The following is a 23256-nucleotide window of genomic DNA, read 5'->3' as shown; positions in this document are numbered from 1 at the left end:
AGCTTGAGAAGTGATGCTTTGTGAGCAGTGCCTAAAGTCAAAATCAAACGTGTATAAATAAGACTGAGGAACCAACTACTCTGTAATTAGGAATACATTAGGAGATCTTTACCGGGGTGCGTGCGGTATGTGGTGGTTGGCTTGACTTGATAATTAATTCTTGTCAGTAATGACTGATCGCTAGGGTCCTTTAGTTATGTGACCGCGATTCTTTTCAACATCTTACCTTGGTGGATGATTTATGATCATAGCTTTCTGCAGCAAGTCACTCTGCGGGGTCCATGCTCCCATGACGCGTAAAAGAATTGCCTAGAGCCCCCTTGCATTTTCGAAATACAATCGCTGCGATCTCTCTCGCCACTAATCTGTGGAATGTACGGAGTAGTCAGTCAAGGTTAAAGTTGGTCGATACACTTAAAAATTCAGAGTTTTCTTGGCATGATCCGCCGGGTTGGTGCAAGTGGGTCGGCCAAATAGTTAAGAACTACACTTTTGCTCTGAGCAACCCTAAGGGATAAAAGTTTGGGAAGACACTTGCTTTTTATATGTGATCAGACATTTTCTAAGTTGCTTCAGCCTCCACCGTTCCGTAAATATTATTTTATATTATAGAAGGTAATGCTTTAGCTAGTTGCATTCCCGTGTCACGCCCTACGACAAATCTGAATACAGCAAATGACAAGTTACATCTCTCTACTCCGTACATCCAACAGTCTGCATGTCGACTAGATGGCCAACAAAGCCACTCCGTCCCCTTTACTCGCCCTAATTTGATATTGCCACAAGTAAAGGACAACTTGATATCGCGGCTAGCTTGTCACCATTAAAGAGGCCTTTTATTCTCGTTGAATTACTCTGTAGCCCAACATGTATAGTATCTTGAATAACCCCATAAAGATGGAATGAAAATCTGTAAATAACACCAGTCTGATATTCCTGTCATAGCATGTCTTTTTAATACTTATAGCATCCCGTCAGGAATTGCCTTAGTGAGTTGGACAGGTGTGATTCCAACCTCACAGGTATATGAGTCGGTAGCGTAACAAGCCCTGCGCAACTTGGAAGGCCAGCCTCATAGGGTAGACGGGTTAACTTTCCCGTGGACATCTACGCCACTTACAAGAAAATAAGCCAAGAATGAAGAACCTGGATAGCCACGAGTTTTAAGAGCAAGATCGGCGGTAAAATGGTAGACACAGACTAGTGGATACACAAGACAAAGTTGTCATAGTTGTTAAGGAATGACTACTACGCCCTTGATCTCTGTGGATGGATCCCATAATTGATGGGCCGTCTCAGCTCTTTTATAACCACCCTGATGGAAATGCATCAGAACATTACTTATATAGTGAGCTTTGATGCTATCCTACGTACCGGTCAGCCACTATCTCCCGAAAAGCCGGCGGGGCACGACGGTAGATTTGCCCCAAGCCGAAAGCAATATTGGGAAATTCTGCCTGAGTGAGTTCCCAAAAACACGAATATAGTATCATCGCTAGAGTGGATAGTTTGAGTATATTATTTCAAGCAATTCTCATATTTTCAACTGGAGGTAGTAGGAACATTCATGGCAACATAATATCAATACACAGGGCCACGTATGGAATAGGAACTACCTATTATCCTCAAGCCAACTGCACGACCATTCGATCCTAGACTTGGCAGGTCAAACGCCCCAGATAGCAGCCATAAAAGTGGAGTGTATTTGGTAGAGTTTGCACATAGAACCTGGGATTCTGTTGTTTATACGGAGTATATACGTCTTATCCCTGACTTCGGACAGCAGTCGAGAATGAAGGCACTGCCATATTCACGCTTGCTTGCTTCAAGATCCAACTAGAGACGTAAGAGCCACCGCATTACGAGCAAATATTAGTCTTATAGAACGCTCAATGGAACTCAACTGAGGCTTTCAAAAGAGCAGGGGAACGAGCGTCAATGGTAAGAGCAGTTGTGTCTAGGCTAACTACTTACGGAGTAGTTCCTGACTAAGTTAACTAACTAACTTAACTAGGTTAGCTAGATAGTTAGTTAACTAGTTAGTTACGCCAAGACCAAGATTGACTAGTTACTTCCGTCGTTATTTTGACGCTCTCCAAACTGATATCTCTTTCAGCAACAGAAATGTTCACCCAATGCCATGAATTCCAGCCCTGAAAGGTTGAAGACCGGAATATCATCTCCCTTGTCTTCGATAATATTCCAAGATACGTCACAGAATCTATTTATAATAGATATACCGGCATCAATCAGCTTGACCCAGCAATTACCAGGCAATATCAAAAGTTTTCCATGGTCTAGGATACCACTGATATACTCTTCAGAGGCCATCAGTAGCCCGTACGGTGGACCATCCCCCGAACCAAAGACAGCTTTGCGGAGGGAGAAGGTCCTCAAATATGTCTTCCCTGAAGAACGTGAATATCATGCATTGATATGTGCATTTGTTGAAGATGAGATAAGGAAGCCCCTGGAGAATTTCCAGGGCCAATGGTGTTATATCAGACATTTATTACCGCCTGATAAAGAAGCAGGCTTCCCTTTGCTTTCAAAGATATACCTGGGTTCAGACGGGCCAGAGTTGGAGTTTAATCAAGGACAAAACCGCCCAGATCTCACCTCAAAATCTCCACCAGTTATTCTTTCACCAGAATTAAACGCCTTCTCATCTGGCAGAGACATTTACAATGCACTCATAAAGAACCCTGGTTCATATCAAACCACAATAAAGCTTTCTAGGGTTCTCGGCTCAACCAGAGTTGACGAAGAGTCTGATCCGGGGAACCCAATTCTCTTTCGAATCCCACCCAAATCAACCTTTATACTGACGCATATTCAATCAAGCCTACCATGTTTAACCAACCCTCTCTCTGTGATTCCGCCTAGCCAAAAGTTTGACTTCATCCTTGCGGATCCACCATGGCCCAACCGGTCAGCTAAACGCTCAAAACAGTACATTACTTCAACTTTGTCGTTTGATGATCTAGAGCTTCTGATGGGAAATATTACACGAAAATTTCTTACATCTTCTGGTATAATAGCCATTTGGGTTACAAATTCCGGAAAGGCACGGCGAGCAGTCGAAAGTGCTTTTCAGGCGGTTGGGGTGAATAAAGTTGAGGAGTGGATATGGGTTAAAACGACAGTTACTGGAGAGATGGTGACCGCACTTGATGGAGTATGGAGAAAGCCATATGAAGTCCTGATAGTAGGGAGAGCAGGCTGGCAAGAGCATGGTATCAGGAGGAGGATTATTGCAGGGGTACCAGATATACATTCCCGAAAACCAGTGGTAAGGGAGTTAGTTGAGAAGGCCTTTTTTGATAACGAAGAATACACCGCCTTGGAGGTGTTTGCGCGCTATTTAACCGCGGGTTGGTGGGCTGTAGGGGATGAGGTAATGAGATTCAACTGGGATGGTTGGTGGGCAGACTAGGGATGGCTGGGCAAAAAAAAATTGTATACAAGCCACAATACGCAATATCGCACCATCGGCCTAGAGTACAGTATACATAAATCTCATCAATCAAACACTGGCCCTAGACTAACAAGGCTGAACCTCAAATCACCCTGTCCCGCATCTTCCTCTGTCTTCAAGAATCTTCTCACCCCCTTGTCCAACGCCTTCTCGCTCAACATGTCCTCATCTTCAGCCAACTCTCCTCGGCACAGTGGGCCTTTCCTCCTCCCATCAAGTTCATACAGCCGACCATCGTCACCTTTGACGAAACATACGAAATGTAAGTCAACCTTCTCTTCTGCACTAGGAGCACTCGTATCTCCTTTCTTTGCGGCATCTGCATGTGCGCTCTCTAGGGCGGAGCTAGAATACAGCAAGTCTGCTCTCTCTTGGGGAGCTAATGGGACAGCCTCTAGTAACAGCCGGTCCAGGTCAGAGCCCTTGCCAATTTCCTTTTTCGCGGCACCGTTAGATACAGCATGAAGTAGGCCGATGAGACCACATGCATTCCGGATTGTCTGCTTGAACCATATTACAGGTTCCTGTGGCCCAGAGGCAGCGTATGGTTCAATATTAGCATCTTCGGCAACCCGGGTCTTTTCATACGTGTCGGAAACCGGGAAGACGAGAAGGAGCGCTTGTGAAGGGCGAGGAATGAAGGCTAGAAGCTCTGGATCCGAGATGCTGTAGACATCCGCAAAGCCGAGGGTACGTGGGAGGCCGAGCTGGTGGATTAGATGCGACATGACCTCTGGATTGTTTTCTGTAACCGTGGTACCTATGAGCGCATGTACATATTGAAGGAGGGGTGTACTAACCGAGGGGCACGAAGGCCTTCGCATTGTCCGGACAGTCAGGATTATTATCAGCCATCTTGAGCTTTACAACACTAATTTAATGGTGTCTGAGTATATGAAGTTTGCAAATTCGTGCTCTCGGTATTTACAGACTGTGTGTTGCGGTGCTTGTATTCAATTTGATTGCTGCCTTGAGAAAAGTAAAAAAGTGGTTGGAGAGAAATGCGTCATAATGCAAACAGTGCAAATTATAAGCTTTACTTTTATATGACTAAATAATGACTAATCAATACGGATTTAAAGTTATAGTTAAGTAAAGCTAGGCCTAATCAGGCGAAGGCACCTCCAACGTCACCTGAATCGACTCGCGGTGTTTACGAATAAACCAGTGATCACCGTCGACTTTTCTGTCTGTTCTTTCCAAGCCTTGACCTGATCTGGGTATACGAAATCATCATGACGGGCGTTAAACGCAGTGATAGGGACATTTATTGGTTCCTGCTTATATATCCATAGCTGCTGAACCAAGGCGCGTCTCGCCTGAAATTCGGCAGAATAAATCAAACAAAAGCTGCGTCGTCTATTGAACGCAAAGTAGAGATAGCATAATCTGCCTTCACACTCTCCGCAAGTGAATTCTGCATGATTGGATGCTTTTGCCAAGAGCGGAGAAGATGAGGAGCGACGGTGGCAGTTACCACTAGCCGTGGCAGCGGATGAACTCCACCGCGCCCCAGTTCTAATCGTCTCAAAGGCAATTATACCACCGAATGAACGGCCTCAGATGGTGGCCGGGGTTCCAATGACAAGTTCCATCTCTTCAAGAGTCCCGGATACAACTTCATAGACAATCGATGGGATAGGATCGTCGATTCTGTTGTCTCTGCCAGGAGTTTGAACCGCGATGCTATCTAGCCCCTGTGGCAGCTTAATCAAATATGGAGCAAAGAAAGACGCATTTTTTGCCATTAAATGGATGCATAGAAGGGATGGTTGGCCTTTAGGGACGACAACGTTGTTGCGTCGTATGAACAAAGCGGAAATGTCAACCAGGCCACCAAAATGGAGGGGTTCCTGAACTTCCTCTTGACTCTGTTCTTGAAATGAGATTTCTGGCCTGTCAGAGTCTGAATTTGCAACTCGTTCGAGTTCCTGAGCTAGACTCTCAAGAGTTGGACTGCCGAAGAGCTTCATGAACGGGTACGATGTCTTGATATCACGCTGAATTATCCCTCGAACTTGTGCAAGGGTCAATGAATCCGTAACGTATCGATCCAGCTTTGTGGTCCGAGAGATTTTTACTCTCTTCTACCCCAAGAATTTTTCGAGACCAGCATGTAGGATATCGGCAATCTCCTCTGCGGACTTTGGTCCACCTCCAGGTCCTAAACTACCGGGTCTACACATCTTTGAACTCTGCTCGGGAAGACTGATAAATGCTCCATCTAAGACCATGTGAGGGGCTTCGGCTACAAACCTACGCCAATATATACCTGCTACCACTCGTTGCGTGGTTTGTCAATAATTGCTTTCTCCAACGTTGTTAGCACTTCAGGAAGGCTCATCGGGAACAGTTCTCTAATTATGTTGAACTCAACAAGTTCTTCGGCATCGTGTCCAGAGTTCTTTGAAAATACCAGCAAAGTTGCCTATCACTCCGTGGTTGAGAGCCAATGCGGTCGGCCCGGCATGTCAACGGTGATGTACCAAGTTATCAAGAAACTGATTGGCAGCTGAGTAGGCTAATTGTCCGGGAATACCAACTAAACTAGCAATATATCATAAGGACAAAGAATTCCAGCTTCATGCTTTTTGTGACTTGGTGAAGATTCCACTCGCCTTTTGCTTTGGATCAAAGGTTCTTCTGAAGCTATCAGTTGCGGTGTCCTTCAATGTTACATTCCCTGACACGGCAGCACAATGAACAATACCAGACACAGCTGGCCAACCTCTCTCATGGCTGAACAGTGAATGGACTTTTTTCGTGGTGGTAGTGTCCGCGAGTTCAACCCAAACTTCAACTCCAAGTCTTCGTAAACACTCGGTTGTTGCTCTACTGTCTCCTGATTTAGGTCCTGATTGACTGACAAGTGCAATATTTTGTACTCTGTCAGCTAAAAACTTTGCCAGTTGCAAGCTCAGTCCGCCGGCAACTCCTGTGATAAGGTAGCTTTGGCCACTGGGCAGCTGAAGCTATGGAACGACAGGAACCTCTACTCCTTCTGGCATTTCAATCGCAGCCCTCCCGATGGCCTCAGACCTTGACAAAGCAACCATCGCAGCTTTCAGACCCATTACAGTGAATGACGTGAGGGGTAGGAGCTCGAGCTTGTCTGTGTTAAAAACAACCCATGAAGTTCACCTTGCAATTCGTGATGTCTCTCCGGCTTTTTTTGACCAATCGATCCATGTTAAAAATAAAGAACGAACAGTCCTGGCCAAATTGCTCTAGGTCCAGCCGCCTATTATGACAGATATTGATTTTTCCAATCTCTACAGGCCGCCCAAATGATGCCAGGCATTCGGCAAGTGCGGCTAGGGGTTCACCAGCTAGCGAGTTCAACTCCACACCAACCCCGCGTCTATTTGTGGCCTTTTTGACTGCATCATGGAATGACACTGAATGGGAATCAAATGCTCCCCGAACGCCTTGCATGTTTGCAACAGCTTCACGCCGTTCGGGTCTCCCAGCGGTTGCATATACATGTGCTCCAAGTTCCTATGCAATCTGAATCGCCGTCATCCCTACACCACCGGCAGCAGCTTGTGCTAGGTCACGCGACTTGGGCTTGAAATGAACTAGACTTTGGTTGGTGATAAGATTCCCAGAAATGCAACTGGCTACTCCAGCCACAAATTCGCATCCAACTTCGAGGCCCTTTACCTTTTCGCCAACACCGGAGATCCCGAGTGTGAGCCCTGAAAGAGACATGGAAACCGCACGTTCATTCGATAGGCCCAAGTTATTAATGATGTCGTTGAAGTTTAAACCTGCGTAGTGGATGTCCATGCCTACGTCTTCGGCTCCAAGGACATCCGACCAGGGAACACATTGACGGAACTTAATGCCATCTACTGAGCCTCCGGGATCGGGTTCGGCAAAATAACGGCCACACCGTGCGGGCATTATATGTACAGGCTTGCAATCCTTGCACCCTTCATGTTCAGGGTTAAGGAGGATCAGCCGTTTCACGAATGCTCCTTCTGGGCGCCAGGCTACTACATTTTGATCACAGCGAAGTCGGCCTCTGCAGAGTTCTGATTCGAGCAATCTGAGATGCTTATTGCTCTCACCAAATAGTAGGTCTACCAGCCGGAATCGGACCCACGGAAGTTCGTTCGCCGCTACCCTTACGGCCGTCTGTGGAGCAGAAGAGAATGGGTCGCAGTGTGAATCTACTGGGGTCATACAAGCTCCTTTGCTAATGACGATCACAGTCGTAGCCCCTTTACGTGAATGAAGGTGGTTTGCAATTTCCATGATCGCATGGATCGTCAACACTAGGTTGACCTGTGGATCAATAGCTGAATCCCCCGAGGAAGTCAAGATGATACTTTGGGACAAGAATGAGGCTACGCCCGCCCAGAGGGAAGCCTATTTTTCCCGGTATCTTAGGCTCTTTTGAGGGGAGCACTCAAGTTTTGGTATATGAGCCCCTGGAAAAGGAGATTGGATAGCGGAGGTACAATCCATAACACCCAGTTGCAGCTCAAATAATACCGCCATATCACAGACAATTTCGAAGGAATCGTCTCCCGGCTCTGGAGTAAATGAGATATCATACTGTGGCAGTGCTTACAGCCCCACATGTGTCAACATTTGCACTTCTTCGATGGTATAAGGGAGGTAGATGTATTTCCATTGGGCTCCCTATGTACTGTTGGTCACCATACAAGGTATGCAAGCTTGCATCCAGAAGAGCAGGGTGGATTCGGAAGCGTGCTGCTTCTTGATGCAAGGCTTTGGGGAGTACCACAAGTGCAAACAAATATCTCATTCCCAAGTCTCCATATCTTCTGTGTACCGCAAAAGGAGTTGCCGTACCGGAGACCAGCCCTCTCTCTCTAAGTTCAAATAGAATTTTATTAATGTTAACCACTTCACCTGTTTGAACTCGAGCTCACGCAGATGATAGGTTTCCTATTACTGACTGAATCTGTCGAAGCATTTACTCGCCCACGTGAAATTATTTGCCATGGATCGTCTGGTTTAGCATCTGCTATGCGGGAGCTTATAATAAAATCATGGGTGGCAGGGATAACCTCCAGTTGCGCCTGTAGAGGGGAATCTTCTGTTGAAACCATAACAAGAGCATGTTTGAACCTCATACCTTCTATTTCGATACTGCAACATCATTATTTCGACTTATGGAGGGGAGTATAGTGGCAGGCGTTCGCAAGTGACACCGCGATGCGATGTGTCTTACCAACAAGGATGGTCCAATTTCTACGCGTAAGGTATAGCCATCCTTCAACACTTCACTTACTGCTTCTAAATACCTCACTGGACGGCGGATGTTATGAAACCAGTACTCCCCCGTTAAGTATGTCTCTGTCTCCTTAGTTGTGATGGCAGTGGAGTATAGAGTGAAGTCAGCTTCTCTATCTTGGATTGCAGACAAGGACTGCATCAGTGCTTCTTCGAAAGGGTCCATAACACGAATATGATAAGGAACATTGATCTTCAGATCTTCAATGCTGATCAACTGAGGGGAATCGCCGGCTGCAAAACAACGCTTGCATACAGAATGTTGCAAAATTTGTGCTCACAATATTGAGACAAACGCTTGTTCGTACGGATTTATAACACTCCCTCCATCTTTTGATCGCAAGTTCAAAGTAGAATCCACATCTACCTGTTGAATTTCCAGACATATATTATAACAAACTAACATAGAATATGGACTAGAAAAACATCCCGATTTGCTTCGTGTAATTTCAACGTCTCTCTCCCAGACCTAGAAGACAATGGTATGCATGGGAAATTCAATATTCAGTGGCTTTTCTTTTAGCAAGTATTGGGATGCAATCAATCCTGACATAGCCTGAATGGCCATATCATCAAGGAACGGAGCATATTCAACGTACAGCACGTATTTTTTTTTTTTAAATCGCAGATTCTTGTTCTCTATTTGCTGAATCAAGCCTCAAACCGCGTCTAATGCATCTTAAAGTGACCCCTTCTGGAATATGGGGTATGAACCTATAAGATCACGATATTGACCGAATATTCCACGAGTGACATCTGTGGCTTCGACTATGTATTAATACTATGACAGGTAAGGCGATCCATGTGCGCTAGCACATCAACACCCTCGATGCAACTATTAGTAGAATGGTAGGAGGCCATGTATTGTCATGATACTGATTTCTCTTTCAACGGTGCAAATACATTCATCCACAGTTCACTGGCCTCTCCTACATAGTAGGTAAGATCCATGTCTGCCATCCCGGCCTCCTCATCTCCTGCAATGGTCTCAAGCTGGGAGATAATATTCTCCAGTCCAAATGCTTTTCCCGTGGCCTGAGTACTGCCCGCATCAAGCATGACATTGACCACATGGATGTGAAAATGGTAGTAGGTAGGCTGATAGTGGACGTACAACTTGATCTGGTCCCGCTCCATTGATGGATAGACCTTGACAACGCTGTCGAGTATGCGATTTCGCATGTGTTTCAACCATGGTACGTGCTTCTTCTTCAGGTCACGCAGGCTCCAGATATCTCGTCGCTGAACGAGGGTCAGCAACCGAAGCGTACCCATTGTCTTACGGTCCCAGTTTAGATCTGGGAGTAGCAGGAACCCTTCCTCCTCATCTTGATGACGATAGAGCACATCCTCTTGCTCCTTGCGCCCCTCGATGATATTATAAACCCAGTTCAGACGGCCGGCTTCACGTTTGCCAGACATGTAAGGGTGGACATGCTCCCGGTAGATAGCTGGTGTCTCCGTGACCATGCGTACCGGTTGTACGGAGTATTTAGCAACATGTTGGGGTGTACACGGGTAAATAAGGGTAAGCTTCAAGTCTGGTGAAGCCGGAGATGACGGGGAACAAGCGAGGGCCCAGTGGTAAATGTCGTTTGCGCTAATGAGAGATACATGAGTAAGAGAACTGCACAGGGAGGCCAAGGAAGCTTGGTCGACGGCAAAGGCGGCGCGTTCCACGAGCAGGATGGCAGGTTGGTCGTCGATGGAGCCGAGGAGCGAGATACGCCGGTCGTTCTGGTCTGATATGCATACCTGAGTTAGCGGCAGCTGCACGGGTGAGGCGCCGATTGTTCAATTAGGACGTCCTACCTTGATTGAGCAGCCATTCAAGACTAAACCGTTTCACCAAGCCGGTGACATCTACCTGATTCTCCCCCATACCTGTCATCGTCGTGCCCGCTGGCCTGATACCTATGATCTGATCTGGTAGAAACAAAAAAAAACAAACTTTCAGTTGGCCAACAAACTACGCGATTACATAATATAGGGTTGTATTACATAATCTTCCATGACTTTGACTATATGTACTTAAGAACAAGTGGACTCGGAGATGCTCCATCTTATGCGGGGCATGGCTGTGGGCATGAACCCATCATCAGCAGCACTGTTATTGGGCAGGAACTCGAGCTGCCCGCAACCAAGAGATGAACCCAACTATCTGGTCCAAGATGGAGCATCCAACACTTTATGCAAGCGGACAAGGCAATCCTCAAGGCGGTCTCTGTATTCTCTCCCTCTCTCCCGGCTCTTCCCAACTTATACTCGGCTCATCTATAGAGACCTTTCTCGCTTTGCCTTCTTTTTGCATGGGCGACTTCCTCTTGCTCTTGACATGTTGACTGCCTCTTTTGGACAATCTTATCTAATCTTTAGCTATTAATAGGACGGGATGACATAATCACGGATATGTCCTTGGCGAGGCTTGGCGAGGCTTGACCTAGTTAAACATGCAGCACGTGCCTTCCCGTGACAACCCTATTGGCTGTGTCTGTACTTTTCTCGCCTTCTTCTTTTCTTTTCCACACGACAGAAACTTCCCTGTCAACAGACATCCTTAGCTCGCTGAATTATTCGGAGATTGCAGCCCAGGAAGCAAGGAAAAAGCAAGAAAGAATGGAGACGAAAGAAACGACAGCACAAGGGAGGACCAGCCTTTTTCACTGCCGCCAGCCTATAGCCTGCCTCTTAAGCTAGAAGACGGAATCCTCCGAGCCCATGTCCAAGGAATATACGGAGTACAAGGGCTCGGCCATGGCGTGGAGTAGCACGTTGCAGTGGTTGGCGAGCTGACTCGTGATGTAAATGAGATGATGCAAAGGCGCGCCGCCTGGCAAGGGTGGGCGTTCCTTTCCTAGACAACGTGGGAGGTGGGCCGAGATCAAGGCCAATATCGAAAGGAGCAAGACGGACGAAGACGAGCAGAGCATGGGTACGGAGGCCTAGGGGAGGCAATGTTCGTGTTGGGAGATGTGCATATATAAGAGAGAGCTTTGCCTGGTCCCATTGACTTTCTCTTCTTCCTCCTCCTCTTGCACTTCCTCGTCCAAGCCAAGCAGACAGGCAAGATGAAGTTCACCGTCCTTGTCGCCTCCGCCTTTGCCTCCACAGCTTTTGCCCAGACTTTCCAGCGTCTGGGTGGCTGTCCAGACCTAGGATGCATCTTCCCGCCAGACAAGTAGGCTGTCGCCCACAAAGAACCTCGCATTGAGTGATAATAGCGATGCTAACAGACGGTGTGTAGGGCCGAGTTCTTGTCTGGACAGTTCTTCGACATCCGTCTTGAAGTGCACTCGCCCGTCAACGGATCCGAAGCCCGTGTCGGTGGCCCAGACGAGAAGTTCACATTCACCATTGAGCGCAAGGGGCGCGGACACCAGCAGCCAGAGCCGGCCACCAAGTTCTTCAAGACCGAAGAACCCAAGCTTGAAAAGTGGCAATTCTCCTGGTACGAAGACCTGTTCGCCAAAGATGCTGGGAAGCCCTCTATTGTCAACGTCGCATCCAAGGCCTTCAGACGTGTCAGCCTGGACCGTCCTGGCATCTATGAGGCCGTCTAACCTACTACGATGGCAAGAAAACCACTGCTACTTGGGAGGTCAAGGAGCTGCGCACCCGTCGCCGTGCAAAGAACGTCATCCTCTTCATCGGCGATGGCATGACCACCAACATGATCACTGCTGCTCGTCTCATGGCCCATCAATCCATCAATGGCAAGTACCAGTCCAAGATGCAGATGGACCAGTTCCCCGTCCTTGGCCACCAAATGACCCATTCCATGGACTCCTTCATCACCGACTCGGCTAACTCGGCCACTGCCCTCTACACCGGCCACAAGTCCACTGTTAATGCATTGAACGTTTACCGTGACTCTTCCAAGTCTCCCTTTGATGACCCCAAGTTCGAGACCATTGCTGAGATCTTCCGCCGTGTCAATCCTGGTGCTGGTGTCGGGATCGTTTCTACCGCTCATTTGTCCGATGCTACCCCGGCTGCTCTGACTGCCCACACCAGTGACCGTGGCCAGAGTGCTCATGTTATCGACACTTACTACCACGGTCTCTCCAACTACACCTGGACTCAGTGGGATGGCCCGGATGTTCTCTTTGGTGGAGGTGCCGAGGATTTCCTCCCCAACAATGACAACAAGAAGCAGAATTACTACGAGATGTTCAAAAAGAAGGGATACAGCCTCTCCTGGAACGCCACAGCCCTCGCCCAGGCTTCCAACGACGATCGTGCCCTTGGTGTCTTCTCCACCAGCGTCATGGCTAAATGGCTCGACCGCAATGTCTACAAGGAAAATCTGAAAAACCAGAAGAACTACCCCGATGGTTCTGACAAGGACGCCGATGACCAGCCCGGTCTCAAGGAGATGACCCTCAAGGCCATTGACATCCTCCACACCCGTAACCGCAACCACCGCGAGAGCCGTGGCAAGGGTTTCTTCCTCATGTCCGAGGCTGCGAGCATCGACAAGCAGATGCACACCATGGACTATGACCGTGCACTTGGTGAGCTTCTCGAGCTTGACGACACCGTTCGCGCTACCATTGCCAAGCTCCGTGCTCTAGGAGAATTGGATGATACTCTTATCATCGTCACCGCCGATCACGGTCACGGCTTCGATGTCACTGGATCTGTTGACACCAAGTACCTCGCTGAGCAGAAGTCTGATCGCGAGAAGCGTAAGGCTATCGGTACCTACTTCAACTCTGGTCTCTCCCAGTACACCGTCCAGAAGCAGGGTTCTCTCAAGTACTCCGAGGGCGTCCACTTTCCCGCTCAATGGGATCCACGATACACCCTTCATAGTGGCCTTGGTGCTCATCCTGACAAGCGTGAAAACTACCAGGTTCATAAGGATGGACCTCGTCTCCCAGCTACTACCGCCCGTGGAGCTAAGGACTACTATGTCAACTACAAGGATGCTGTTACCGGCTTTATCGTCAACGGCACCATTGCTCCAGATGAAGGCCAGGGTGTCCACTCTCTCACGGACGTTCCTGTCTTCGCCATGGGACCATGCCAGGAAGACTTTGGTGGTGTATACAACTCCGTTGACGTTTTCTTCCGTATGGCCCAGTGCCTTGGTCTAAGCAAGACCAGATGGTAAACGTAGTTGTATAATTAAGTTCCTCATATCTTTCGTTTATGATATTATTTAATGTCCGCAATGGAGCATGTGTATATTTTTTCCTCTAATCTTTTATGCTAGATATTGAAACATTACCACTGAATATTGAACTCCTACCCTAAAGCTTAACCAACATCTAATATCTCGATAAAACAATAGTTTGTTCAATTTTTTAACTGTGCAGGTCCCTCTCTGTCGTCATGTATCTACATATACCTGTCAGTTCATGTACCCCCCTCATCTCTACCCCCAAAATCAAACGCACTTACCGAATGTGCAAACGATACCCACTCTTCCATAGACCGAACATATAGGTCATCGTCCGTCGGAAGCTTCTCATGCTCCCATACTGTAAATGCAGAGAACCTTCCAACTGTCTCAAGTTGAGAAAGAGGTTCTTCGTTATCTTCTGCATCCTCATTTTCATATCCCACCACTCTTTTGGTGACAGGTTCATCTTTCGGCAGCTTGGTTACTACCACTCCTATTCTACGTTAGAGATGAGATACATTGTAGCATACGAGATACATACCGTGGTAGCCATCTGGGAGGGGCACGGAACGACCGCGCAACTTTCGGCCACGGAAATATGCTGTTGACACTGACTGTTCTATTCAATTGAGTTAGATTTAGTTTAGATTTAGTGGACATGTGGCTCACAAGTATGAAGGTAGGTATATTTGTTATGTACATACTGTTGTCAGCACCCCCGTCATTAACAGGATTCCAGTATCTTTTTGAGACTTCTACCGGGCCATCATGGTGGATTCGGCAGGGTAGTATGTTCATCGACACAGATACTGGTGTATGAGCGCTGTTGACCCATGGTTGGGACTGGGATGCCTTCTCTTGGTCTGGTTCTGGCTGGTCTTCCAGCTTTTGAACTCTCTCCTTGGTCGTCGCGGGCCGTAGAGCGAGCATTATTCCGATAACCAATAGAACTTGGTCGTTAACTCATTCGATCGATAGCTGCAGGTCAGGGTGTATCTTCTAGCTGGGTATCAATGAGTTTCTTAATATCTTCTTTCCTGCGTTATGAGTTGATGTTGAAATAAGGTGTACTTGTGGTTTAAATTGAATTAGACGCGTCGCGTTTGTCTCCATTCGTCATAACTAGTTATCGCTTATCGGCTAAAAATTATATTCCTGAATGCAACATTACTTCCTAGCGGATTACCTGTTAAGCACAAAACCTGGCTTTGTACTTGATGTCGATAGATGGCTTAATGTTAACTGAGAAGCAAAGTTGTTTTGCTCAATACGAAACGCTCTCTAATGCAATCAGCACCTGTCTATGTACAATATTAATAGGCATTAACCGTAGCAATGACAATACGGAAAGGGTATCCAGAAACACTATAGGCGTTGATAATCAGGTCACTTTTTCTTCTTCTTGGGCTTCTTTTTCTTCTTCTGTTCTCCAGATCCACCATCTACAAGAGCCGGCCGAGCAGGCCACCTCTTCGCATGTTCCTTCTCAAAACCATCTTTGTCCCTACGGAAAAGCATCATTGTAGCCCTCGCATCTTCAACACTCGAGTGTGCACTGCCTTGTATCTCCAACCCTAACAACTCCGAAGCTAGAATCTTCAACTTTGGTGATCCACCCCCTGCCAACTTCCGGTATGGCGGGTATCGACTGGTATCTCTAATATCCCGTTTTGAGTGACTGAGTAACAAGGCTTCCAGATCGTTTCTTACAGCGTGGCCGATGAGGATACGCCCATCGAGTAATTTGGCCACGTCCTGCTGGACAGTCTCCAGCGATCGCGCCTCAGCCATATGTTTTGGGAGGATGCCGCTTATCGCCGAGCGCCAATCGGTAACCATTTCTTTAGGTCGGACGTATGAATCGTAGACTTGATCACCATTATAATTCACAATACTGACGCGGGCGAGAGCCGAGTCTCTATCAGGGTCTGGTCCTACACCAACCATCTCGCAGTCTATCGCAACGTATTTTCCCACTTCGACACTGTCACGCCTGCGTTAACATCCCTTCACTGGAGGCGTTAGTGGGGAATACATACTCAGAAGAGAGGCCTATATTCACTAGGTCCTTGTCAGATGATTGTTGACCTGAAAGCGCTTTCGCTGCATTATCTTCATCAGTAGCCGCCGTAACTGTGGACATGGTCTTCCGCCGCTTAGATTCGTGTCCACGATAGGTGTCCCCCTTAGTTTTGGTAAAAGTTTTGGAGGATAATGGTAGTTTCCTCCTCACACCACCATTGTATACTGAGCTACCAGTTGCTGTCTGTTTTTTCGTGGCTGAACTCTTACCAGTCGTAGTATTGCTGGATTTCAGAGTCTGCTGAAGCTTTTTCCAATTGCTCGAAGGATCTTTTCGCTCCATCCCAGCTATAAGTGTGCACCCCGTCTACCCCGCAGTCTCCCATGGATGAAGTCACCTATGTCGCCTTTTCCCCCTTGTTGCTTGCGGCTTGAAAATATTAATCTGACGCTGGAAGATCTTATCATCGATGCAAACAGTGCAAACAGAACGGTGATTATGTAACTAACGCTTTGCCTGGTCCTAGTGGGCGCGTGGAAATAGACGCGGACGGAACCTTAAAAGGGGAACATACATGCTCCCCAGTAGTTATCCAATATTATGATCTTACATCATGATAAGTGAGAGGTTGCTGGTATATCAAGAGCTAAGGACAAGTCATTTCTCGTATGTACATAATGCCAGAACTCCTAAACACCCTTGATCCTCCACTTTGGGCCAAAAAAGATAACCAGAGTTTGCGATTGTCTATTTCAAACTGATGGGACTTTGAAGTCTTTGTATGTCCACTTTTCCGTTGCTTTTCTCTTTGCCTTTTTGGCCTGTGTGATTGGATTGCGGGCTTCTAGCTTGCCCTGGACCATCAGGGTTCTATATCTGTCGGCTAGTAAATTCCCTTCTGGCTTGAGGAGGAGAAGAGAATCTTTAAGTTCTTCCGGAAGAACCAACTCCAGTGGCTTGGCCGGTACGCTATAAATATGTGTTAGTGATGAATATACTAGGAGCATAATGATTAGACTTACGGAGTTCTGCCACCAAATGGTCGCTTGCGGAGGGTAGGCTCGTCATCTTCAGACGATTCTTCAGCCTTGGCCACAGCCAGTTTTGCCTTCTCTTTCTCTTCAATCTGCTTTGAAATTGCTTTAGCTTGTGCAGCTTGCTGCTCCCGTTTCTTCATTTTAGCCTCTGCCTTCGCTTTTCTCTCTGCCTCTTTCCTCCTTAGAATTTTATTTCTCTGTGCCTTTGTTTTCCTCTCAGGTCGCTTCTTCTTTATTGACTCAGCTTCGTATTCACTTTCGAACCCTTCCCATGCGCTTTCGTCGTCAGATTTTACTTGCCCATCATCACCTTCAGCTGCTTCAATACGTGCGATGCGCTCCGCTTCCCTCTTCTGCTCCTCTAATCGCAATTTCTCAGCTTCGACTTCCTTCTCCCCTTCCTTTGTAAGAAGTTCATCCCACTCCTGGAAAGATGGGTTGTAGCTCGTTCCTGCCTTAGGTTTTATCACCGATGGTATCGCTTTACCATTAGCCGCTAGTGATATAGGTGCATGGGACAAGGTCTTTGGGGCAACGACTGGCTTCTTTTTCTCTAGGAAGGAAAATTCCTGTTCTTGTTTGGCTTCCATCGCCCATGGGTCATGGGCAACACTAGGCTGAATTGATGTCTCATCAAGTTTGGCTTCCCGAGCCACCTTTTTCAACCGTAGCCATTCTTCTCTAGTTACCCAATCACTTCGACTTCTCTTTGTCTTCGGCTCTATAACTCCATCTGTAACCCTGGAATTGGATGGGCGCTTACGGCTGTCGACTGCGCTTATAGCCGAACGCTGCGCAATAATCTCATCGGCACGTAAAGATTTGAATTTTTTTTGAACCTTTCGCTGAACTTCCTCATCTCCCGTAGGGTCTAATATAAACAGTTCCTCGGACGGTTTCTCTGCCAGCACACCGCTATAAACCAGATATTAGTATATCAGTTACTCCAAAATGGAAAGAAATAAAAAGAGTTTCGCATACCCTTTGATCTCTTCTTCTCGAACCTGGTCGAGCCCCTCTTGCACTTCAGTGACATCGACATTTTTCCTCCATGCTTTCTTACCCTTTCTAGAGGGCTGCTTAAACTGTTGCGGGGCTCCCACCGTTGCCGACATGCTGTTAATCGTGATTTTGGGAGAAATAATAAAAAATAAAAAAAATAAAAAAATTGGCTAGAAGAGATCGTTTGTGTTATCACCTGCTTGTAATTTTCTTCATGGAGGAAAAGTTATAACCTTATGTTTTGCGCTTGTGGTTGGTCAGTTTAGTCAGGTTTGTTAGTTATCGCGCTTGGCGCTAAAAGGCGCTAAAAGTCGAGACTTCACCTTTCTTCGCAAGCCGCAAGAGCTTTAAGCTACAAGTACGTTCTATTGTGAACAAGAAATCCTGGGCAAAGTCCCGATACAACAATACAGTAAGCATCGAGAGTCATCTGTCCGTCAATATGCCGGTCGTAAAAGGCGGTGTTTGGTAAGTACTGCTTTGTTTTTTATTTTCATTCAACGCGCGTTGCTGATAACAGGCTACTAACCGTTGTTCTAGGACCAATATCGAAGATGAAATCGTCAAGGTTGCTGTTTCTAAGTACGGCCTTAATCAATGGGCTCGAGTTTCGTCTCTTCTTGCGCGCAAGACCCCGAAACAATGTAAAGCCAGATGGTCAGAATGGCTAGATCCCGCCATCCGAAAGATCGAGTGGTCTAAAGAGGAGGACGAAAAACTTCTTCATCTAGCCAAATTGATGCCTACGCAATGGCGAACTATTGCCCCTATTGTCGGACGAACGGCCACGCAGTGCTTGGAGAGGTATCAGAAACTGTTAGACGAAGCTGAAGCCAGGGAATCAGACGAGCTAGGCCTGGGAGGGCCGGCTGGTGGCGAGGCTTCTGCCCCCAGTGCAGACGATGTTAGAAGGCTACGGTAAGTTTATTCCTACGCATCTGGTCTTTAGATTTACTGACGATCCTTGTGTAGGCCAGGAGAACTAGACCCTGATCCTGAATCCAAGCCTGCGCGTCCCGATACCATTGACCTTGATGAAGATGAGAAGGAGATGCTTAGTGAAGCACGAGCGCGTCTTGCTAACACTCAAGGCAAGAAGGCGAAGCGAAAAGCTAGAGAACTCCAGCTAGAGGAATCCCGGCGACTTGCCGTCCTACAAAAACGAAGAGAGCTCAAAAATGCGGGAATCAATATCAAAGTTGTCACGCGAAAGCCTGGTCAAATGGACTACAATGCGGATATACCATTCGAAAAGGCGCCTGCCCCCGGTTTCTACGACACACTTGATGAACAGTCAAGGAACGAACGTCAGCGTGCCAACTTCGATCCCCGCAAGCTCCAGCTCGCAAGCAAACGGAAGGGAGACCAGGAAGAGGACGATGATAGGAAGAGACGGAAGAATGAAAAGAATGGTTCGTCTTCAGCCTTCGCGGCTGCTGCTAAAGCAGGCCAGATGCAGCGAATTCGTGAAGCGGAACAAAGCAGCAAACGCCGAGCACTGGTCCTTCCAAGCCCACAGGTGGGAGAAACTGAGCTGGAAGAGATTGTCAAAATGGGAATGGCTGGAGAACGTGCAAGTAAGATTGCGGGTGAAGATGGTAATGACGGAACCCGGGGGCTTGTCGGTAACTATTCTAATATTGTCGGGAACACGCCTATTCGAACACCCAGGGCATTACCGGAAGAAGACAGAATTGCGAATGAAATCCGAAATATTAAGGCATTGACGGAGACACAATCATCGCTCCTAGGCGGTGAAAATACTCCTCTCCATGAAGGAGGCTCTACCGGCTTCGAGGGAATAGCACCTCGCCAACACCAAATGGTTACTCCGAACCCTATGGCGACGCCATTCCGACAAGGCATGGGAAATGCAGCCAACGCTACCCCAATGCGTGGGCCTGGTGCAACACCTCTGCGAACCCCTAGAGACTCTTTAATGATTAATCCTGAAACTGGCGATCCTTACCAGCTTGTTGGTGCTACGCCCAGAGAAGTAAAAATGCGGGAAAACTTTGCGAGACAAAATTTGAGATCCCAGCTTTCTAGTCTTCCCAAGCCCAAGGAGACGGAATGGGAGCTAGAGGAAATGCCTTCAGAACGACCTGTCCCACAGTCCTTTAATGGGGTTTCGGAAGAGGATGCCTCTGAGCGTGATATGAGAAACAGACTCGCTGCCGAGAAGGCAGCGGAAATAGAATTTAAACGACAAACACAAGTCTATCAACAGGGGCTTCCTCGTCCGGCCTTGGTCAACATCCGGCACCTAATGGAGGATGCTGATAACATAGAATGTCCTGCTCGTCGACTTGTCGCGCTTGAGATGGCAAAGCTGATTGCGAATGATGCTCGAAAGTTTCCATTACCCGGATCCAGAGTCGAGGGTAAAATACCGAAACTAGACACGTTAGATGATGATCTCATATCAAAGGCAAGAGAGGAGGTAGATGCAGAAGCCGGGAAACTTGGAGCACAGCCGCAATGGAATGATAGTTTCCGGTCATCGTGGTCTACCCTTCATGAGTCTACCTCTACTTTACCCGGACTTTCACTCTACAGTGAGGAAGAAGGAGATGACGAATACCGTTTCCAACAAGAGAAGAAGGAGATGGCTCATGCATTTGACAGTGTTCAGGCTAGCTTGCTGCAAGCCGCTGAGCAAGGTAACAAACTGGAGAAGAAGATTGCATTACATTTTGGAGGATATCAGGCCCGAGCAAAGACATTGCGAAATAAAATAATCCAAGCTGATGAAGCCCTCAGCAGAGCTACCACGGCCCTCGACTCGTTCCGCACATTACAAATTGCGGAGGATGCAGCCATTGCCTTGCGGCTTGAGAGCATTCGGGACGAGGTAACCTTTATTACGAGACGAGAGCGCGAAGCACAGGAGCTCTACAGGGCTAGGAAGGACGAGCTTGAATCTTTGGGTGGAGTGAATGGGTGGCATTAAAGGGAGTTAGGTTGTTCTATTTCAGCTTTTTTGGCCCGGTGGAAAATATATTGCTCCTTGTTCTTAGTAGTTCCTGTTCCTTTTTGCTTCTTTATTTCCTATGTTTGTATTTTTACTTATCTGCACAACAAGGCGTTCCCAACTGTATCTAGGCGAGTTAATTATGGAATCATCTATCTTCACTTCAGTTTCGGCTGTCGATGTGGTTCCTCTGCTCCGATACTTTGCCGCGCGTGTCAATATTTTGGTAGCGCGTGGCAATTAACAACGCCATCGCTCCCCAGAACTTCAAAGGTCGAACGAGATTTTCGCTCGCAACCTCAAAGTCGCATCTCAACAACATCCATCAAAATCATCACAACCAACGCGTATTCTATCAAATCTTCAGTTGTTATCTCGCTAAATACCGTCTACTGGTTAATATGGGTGTCCCAGAAGGCGCCCAGGAGGCTGTTGGAACGCCAGACCCCGCGGATAGAGGTTTTGCCACCTTGAATACATTGAGGTACGCTATGAAAAAACCGTGGCCCTACTCTAGTAGCATGACTATTCATCTATTTCCTGCGTTTTCGATCATCCGAAACTGACCTTATCGTCCTTGCAGTATCGGAGTAAAGGTGTTTGTCGTCAAAGTGAGAAACCATGCTGCCTATCTCATATCACGTGACTGATACTGACCTAAGTCGCTAGGATGGAGAGCAACGAAAGGCTGAGATTCTTTCGATAAAGCAGAAGAAAGGAGGGCCGACCTTCTAGTATGTCGCACTATTCCTGAGCTGCTGTGGTGTCGGATGGTACTAATATTGGCATAGTGTCCATTATGTGGACTTCAACAAGCGTCTTGATGGTAAGTCTTTTGATACTAGTAATTACCCAAATCCTATGCTGACAATGCCTTTAGAATGGATTCCTGCATCGAGGATCGATCTTACTAAAGAAGTTGAATGGCCCCAGCCGGAGAAACCTGAAAAGAAGAAAATATCAGGGGCGGCTGCGGCTGCGGCTGCTACCAAGGCGCAACCAAAGAATCTCAAGCGAGGACAGCATGCAAGCAGAGATGCTTCATCAACTCCAGATCTGCTGTCTGGTAAGAACCAGAACATTTCAAAGGCCCCAAGACCTTCAAAGGCTGGAGGCAAAGAAAATCAGGAAGATGAAAGTGGTACACCATTCGAGATATCCATGCTTGGCAGCGAGGGGCCATCCGTGAGTGGCACACCTCGAGTTCGTGATGGAGAGTCAGAAGACGTTGAGATGGCCGATATTCAATCTGAGGTCGAGGCGAAGGCCACTCTGAAGGAAGAACAAGACAAGCTCGCTGCTGACGCAACCCGGGAAGTCGAAATTGAAAAGTTAAGAACAGGGGGAAGCATGACTCAAAATCTAACGGAGATCCACCGTGTACGGAACTTGAGTAAGATCCAAATGGGTAAATTCGAGATTGAGCCGTGGTACTTCTCTCCTTATCCTACGTCCTTCAGTGATGCCGATATGATATACATCGACGAATTCTGCCTCAGCTACTTTGACAACGAACGTGCGTTCCGCAGACATCGGAGCAAGTGCACCTTACTACATCCACCAGGAAACGAGATATACCGGGATGACCATGTTTCATTTTTTGAAGTTGACGGCAGACGACAAAGGACATGGTGCAGAAACCTCTGTCTACTCAGCAAGCTGTTTTTAGACCACAAGACGTTATACTACGATGTCGATCCATTCCTATTCTACTGTATGACTACGCGGGATGCCAACGGATGCCATCTTGTCGGATATTTTTCCAAGGAAAAGGAGTCCGCCGAAGGATACAATGTTGCATGCATCCTGACTTTGCCTCAGTACCAACGTCGTGGGTTTGGTCGACTGCTTATCGCCTTCAGCTATGAGCTTAGCAAGCGGGAAGGGAAGCTAGGTTCTCCTGAAAAGCCTCTTAGTGACCTAGGTTTACTGAGCTATCGCCAGTATTGGAGGGAAACGCTTGTTGAACTTCTTGTCGAGCCAGGCCGAGACGCAATTAGCGAGAGCGAGTTAGCTACGTTAAGTGCAATGACTGAAAAGGATGTTCATGAGACATTAGTGGTGCTAGGATTGCTACGGTATAATGTAAGTCCCCGCCAACCATGCTAATCATCATTGTCGACTCAATGGCTTGTTTATGGCTGACGTCAATAGAAAGGAAATTGGGTCCTGGTATTAACGGATAGCGTGATGGAGCAACATAAGAAGCGTCTCGAAAAAGAGAAAATTAAGGGTGCTAGAAATATTGACCCTTCACGTCTTCAGTGGAAGCCACCGGTCTTCAATGCCTCCAGTAGAACATGGAACTGGTAATGGAGGCGAAGTATGGAACAGTTTATTAATGCT

The 23256-nt window shown here is 47.3% G+C and overlaps 11 protein-coding genes across 11 annotated transcripts; 4 read left to right on the top strand and 7 right to left on the bottom strand.

The window, feature by feature from the left end:
- Nucleotides 1-2140: 2140 nt before the first annotated feature.
- TRV_06638 (MT-A70 family) lies at nt 2141-3436 on the top strand (the record flags this gene model as incomplete). Its single annotated transcript, XM_003019311.1, has 1 exon — nt 2141-3436. The coding sequence occupies one exon, from the start codon at nt 2141-2143 to the stop codon at nt 3434-3436; it is 1296 nt and encodes a 431-aa protein (XP_003019357.1).
- An 86-nt stretch (nt 3437-3522) lies between these two features.
- On the bottom strand, nt 3523-4206 carry TRV_06637 (ubiquitin carboxyl-terminal hydrolase, putative; the record flags this gene model as incomplete). Its single annotated transcript, XM_003019310.1, has 1 exon — nt 3523-4206. One exon carries the CDS (start codon nt 4204-4206, stop codon nt 3523-3525), a length of 684 nt encoding a protein of 227 aa, XP_003019356.1.
- An 831-nt stretch (nt 4207-5037) lies between these two features.
- On the bottom strand, nt 5038-5451 carry TRV_06636 (uncharacterized protein; the record flags this gene model as incomplete). Its single annotated transcript, XM_003019309.1, has 1 exon — nt 5038-5451. The coding sequence occupies one exon, from the start codon at nt 5449-5451 to the stop codon at nt 5038-5040; it is 414 nt and encodes a 137-aa protein (XP_003019355.1).
- Nucleotides 5452-6060: 609 nt separating this feature from the next.
- TRV_06635 (uncharacterized protein) lies at nt 6061-9132 on the bottom strand (the record flags this gene model as incomplete). The annotated part of the gene is made up of 7 exons (XM_003019308.1): nt 6061-6450; nt 6620-6976; nt 7007-7852; nt 8043-8362; nt 8439-8532; nt 8685-8980; nt 9003-9132. 7 exons carry the CDS (start codon nt 9130-9132, stop codon nt 6061-6063), a joined length of 2433 nt encoding a protein of 810 aa, XP_003019354.1.
- A 481-nt stretch (nt 9133-9613) lies between these two features.
- Nucleotides 9614-10637, bottom strand: TRV_06634 (uncharacterized protein; the record flags this gene model as incomplete). The annotated part of the gene is made up of 2 exons (XM_003019307.1): nt 9614-10488; nt 10559-10637. The coding sequence occupies 2 exons, from the start codon at nt 10635-10637 to the stop codon at nt 9614-9616; spliced, it is 954 nt and encodes a 317-aa protein (XP_003019353.1).
- A 1177-nt stretch (nt 10638-11814) lies between these two features.
- On the top strand, nt 11815-13862 carry TRV_06633 (uncharacterized protein; the record flags this gene model as incomplete). The annotated part of the gene is made up of 3 exons (XM_003019306.1): nt 11815-11924; nt 11991-12267; nt 12324-13862. 3 exons carry the CDS (start codon nt 11815-11817, stop codon nt 13860-13862), a joined length of 1926 nt encoding a protein of 641 aa, XP_003019352.1.
- A 245-nt stretch (nt 13863-14107) lies between these two features.
- TRV_06632 (uncharacterized protein) lies at nt 14108-14804 on the bottom strand (the record flags this gene model as incomplete). Its single annotated transcript, XM_003019305.1, has 2 exons — nt 14108-14372; nt 14416-14804. The coding sequence occupies 2 exons, from the start codon at nt 14802-14804 to the stop codon at nt 14108-14110; spliced, it is 654 nt and encodes a 217-aa protein (XP_003019351.1).
- Nucleotides 14805-15260: 456 nt separating this feature from the next.
- Nucleotides 15261-16239, bottom strand: TRV_06631 (RNA exonuclease, putative; the record flags this gene model as incomplete). The annotated part of the gene is made up of 2 exons (XM_003019304.1): nt 15261-15858; nt 15914-16239. The coding sequence occupies 2 exons, from the start codon at nt 16237-16239 to the stop codon at nt 15261-15263; spliced, it is 924 nt and encodes a 307-aa protein (XP_003019350.1).
- A 410-nt stretch (nt 16240-16649) lies between these two features.
- Nucleotides 16650-18049, bottom strand: TRV_06630 (uncharacterized protein; the record flags this gene model as incomplete). Its single annotated transcript, XM_003019303.1, has 3 exons — nt 16650-16866; nt 16920-17849; nt 17916-18049. 3 exons carry the CDS (start codon nt 18047-18049, stop codon nt 16650-16652), a joined length of 1281 nt encoding a protein of 426 aa, XP_003019349.1.
- A 329-nt stretch (nt 18050-18378) lies between these two features.
- Nucleotides 18379-20889, top strand: TRV_06629 (uncharacterized protein; the record flags this gene model as incomplete). Its single annotated transcript, XM_003019302.1, has 3 exons — nt 18379-18404; nt 18477-18854; nt 18909-20889. The coding sequence occupies 3 exons, from the start codon at nt 18379-18381 to the stop codon at nt 20887-20889; spliced, it is 2385 nt and encodes a 794-aa protein (XP_003019348.1).
- A 422-nt stretch (nt 20890-21311) lies between these two features.
- Nucleotides 21312-23223, top strand: TRV_06628 (uncharacterized protein; the record flags this gene model as incomplete). The annotated part of the gene is made up of 5 exons (XM_003019301.1): nt 21312-21394; nt 21494-21521; nt 21580-21644; nt 21702-22995; nt 23065-23223. 5 exons carry the CDS (start codon nt 21312-21314, stop codon nt 23221-23223), a joined length of 1629 nt encoding a protein of 542 aa, XP_003019347.1.
- Nucleotides 23224-23256: the final 33 nt, after the last annotated feature.

The sequence above is a fragment of the Trichophyton verrucosum genome, assembly GCF_000151505.1.
Source record: "Trichophyton verrucosum HKI 0517 chromosome Unknown contig00764_1.f1.exp, whole genome shotgun sequence".
NCBI lineage: Eukaryota > Fungi > Ascomycota > Eurotiomycetes > Onygenales > Arthrodermataceae > Trichophyton > Trichophyton verrucosum.
This window is presented reverse-complemented; position numbering and strand designations above follow the sequence as displayed.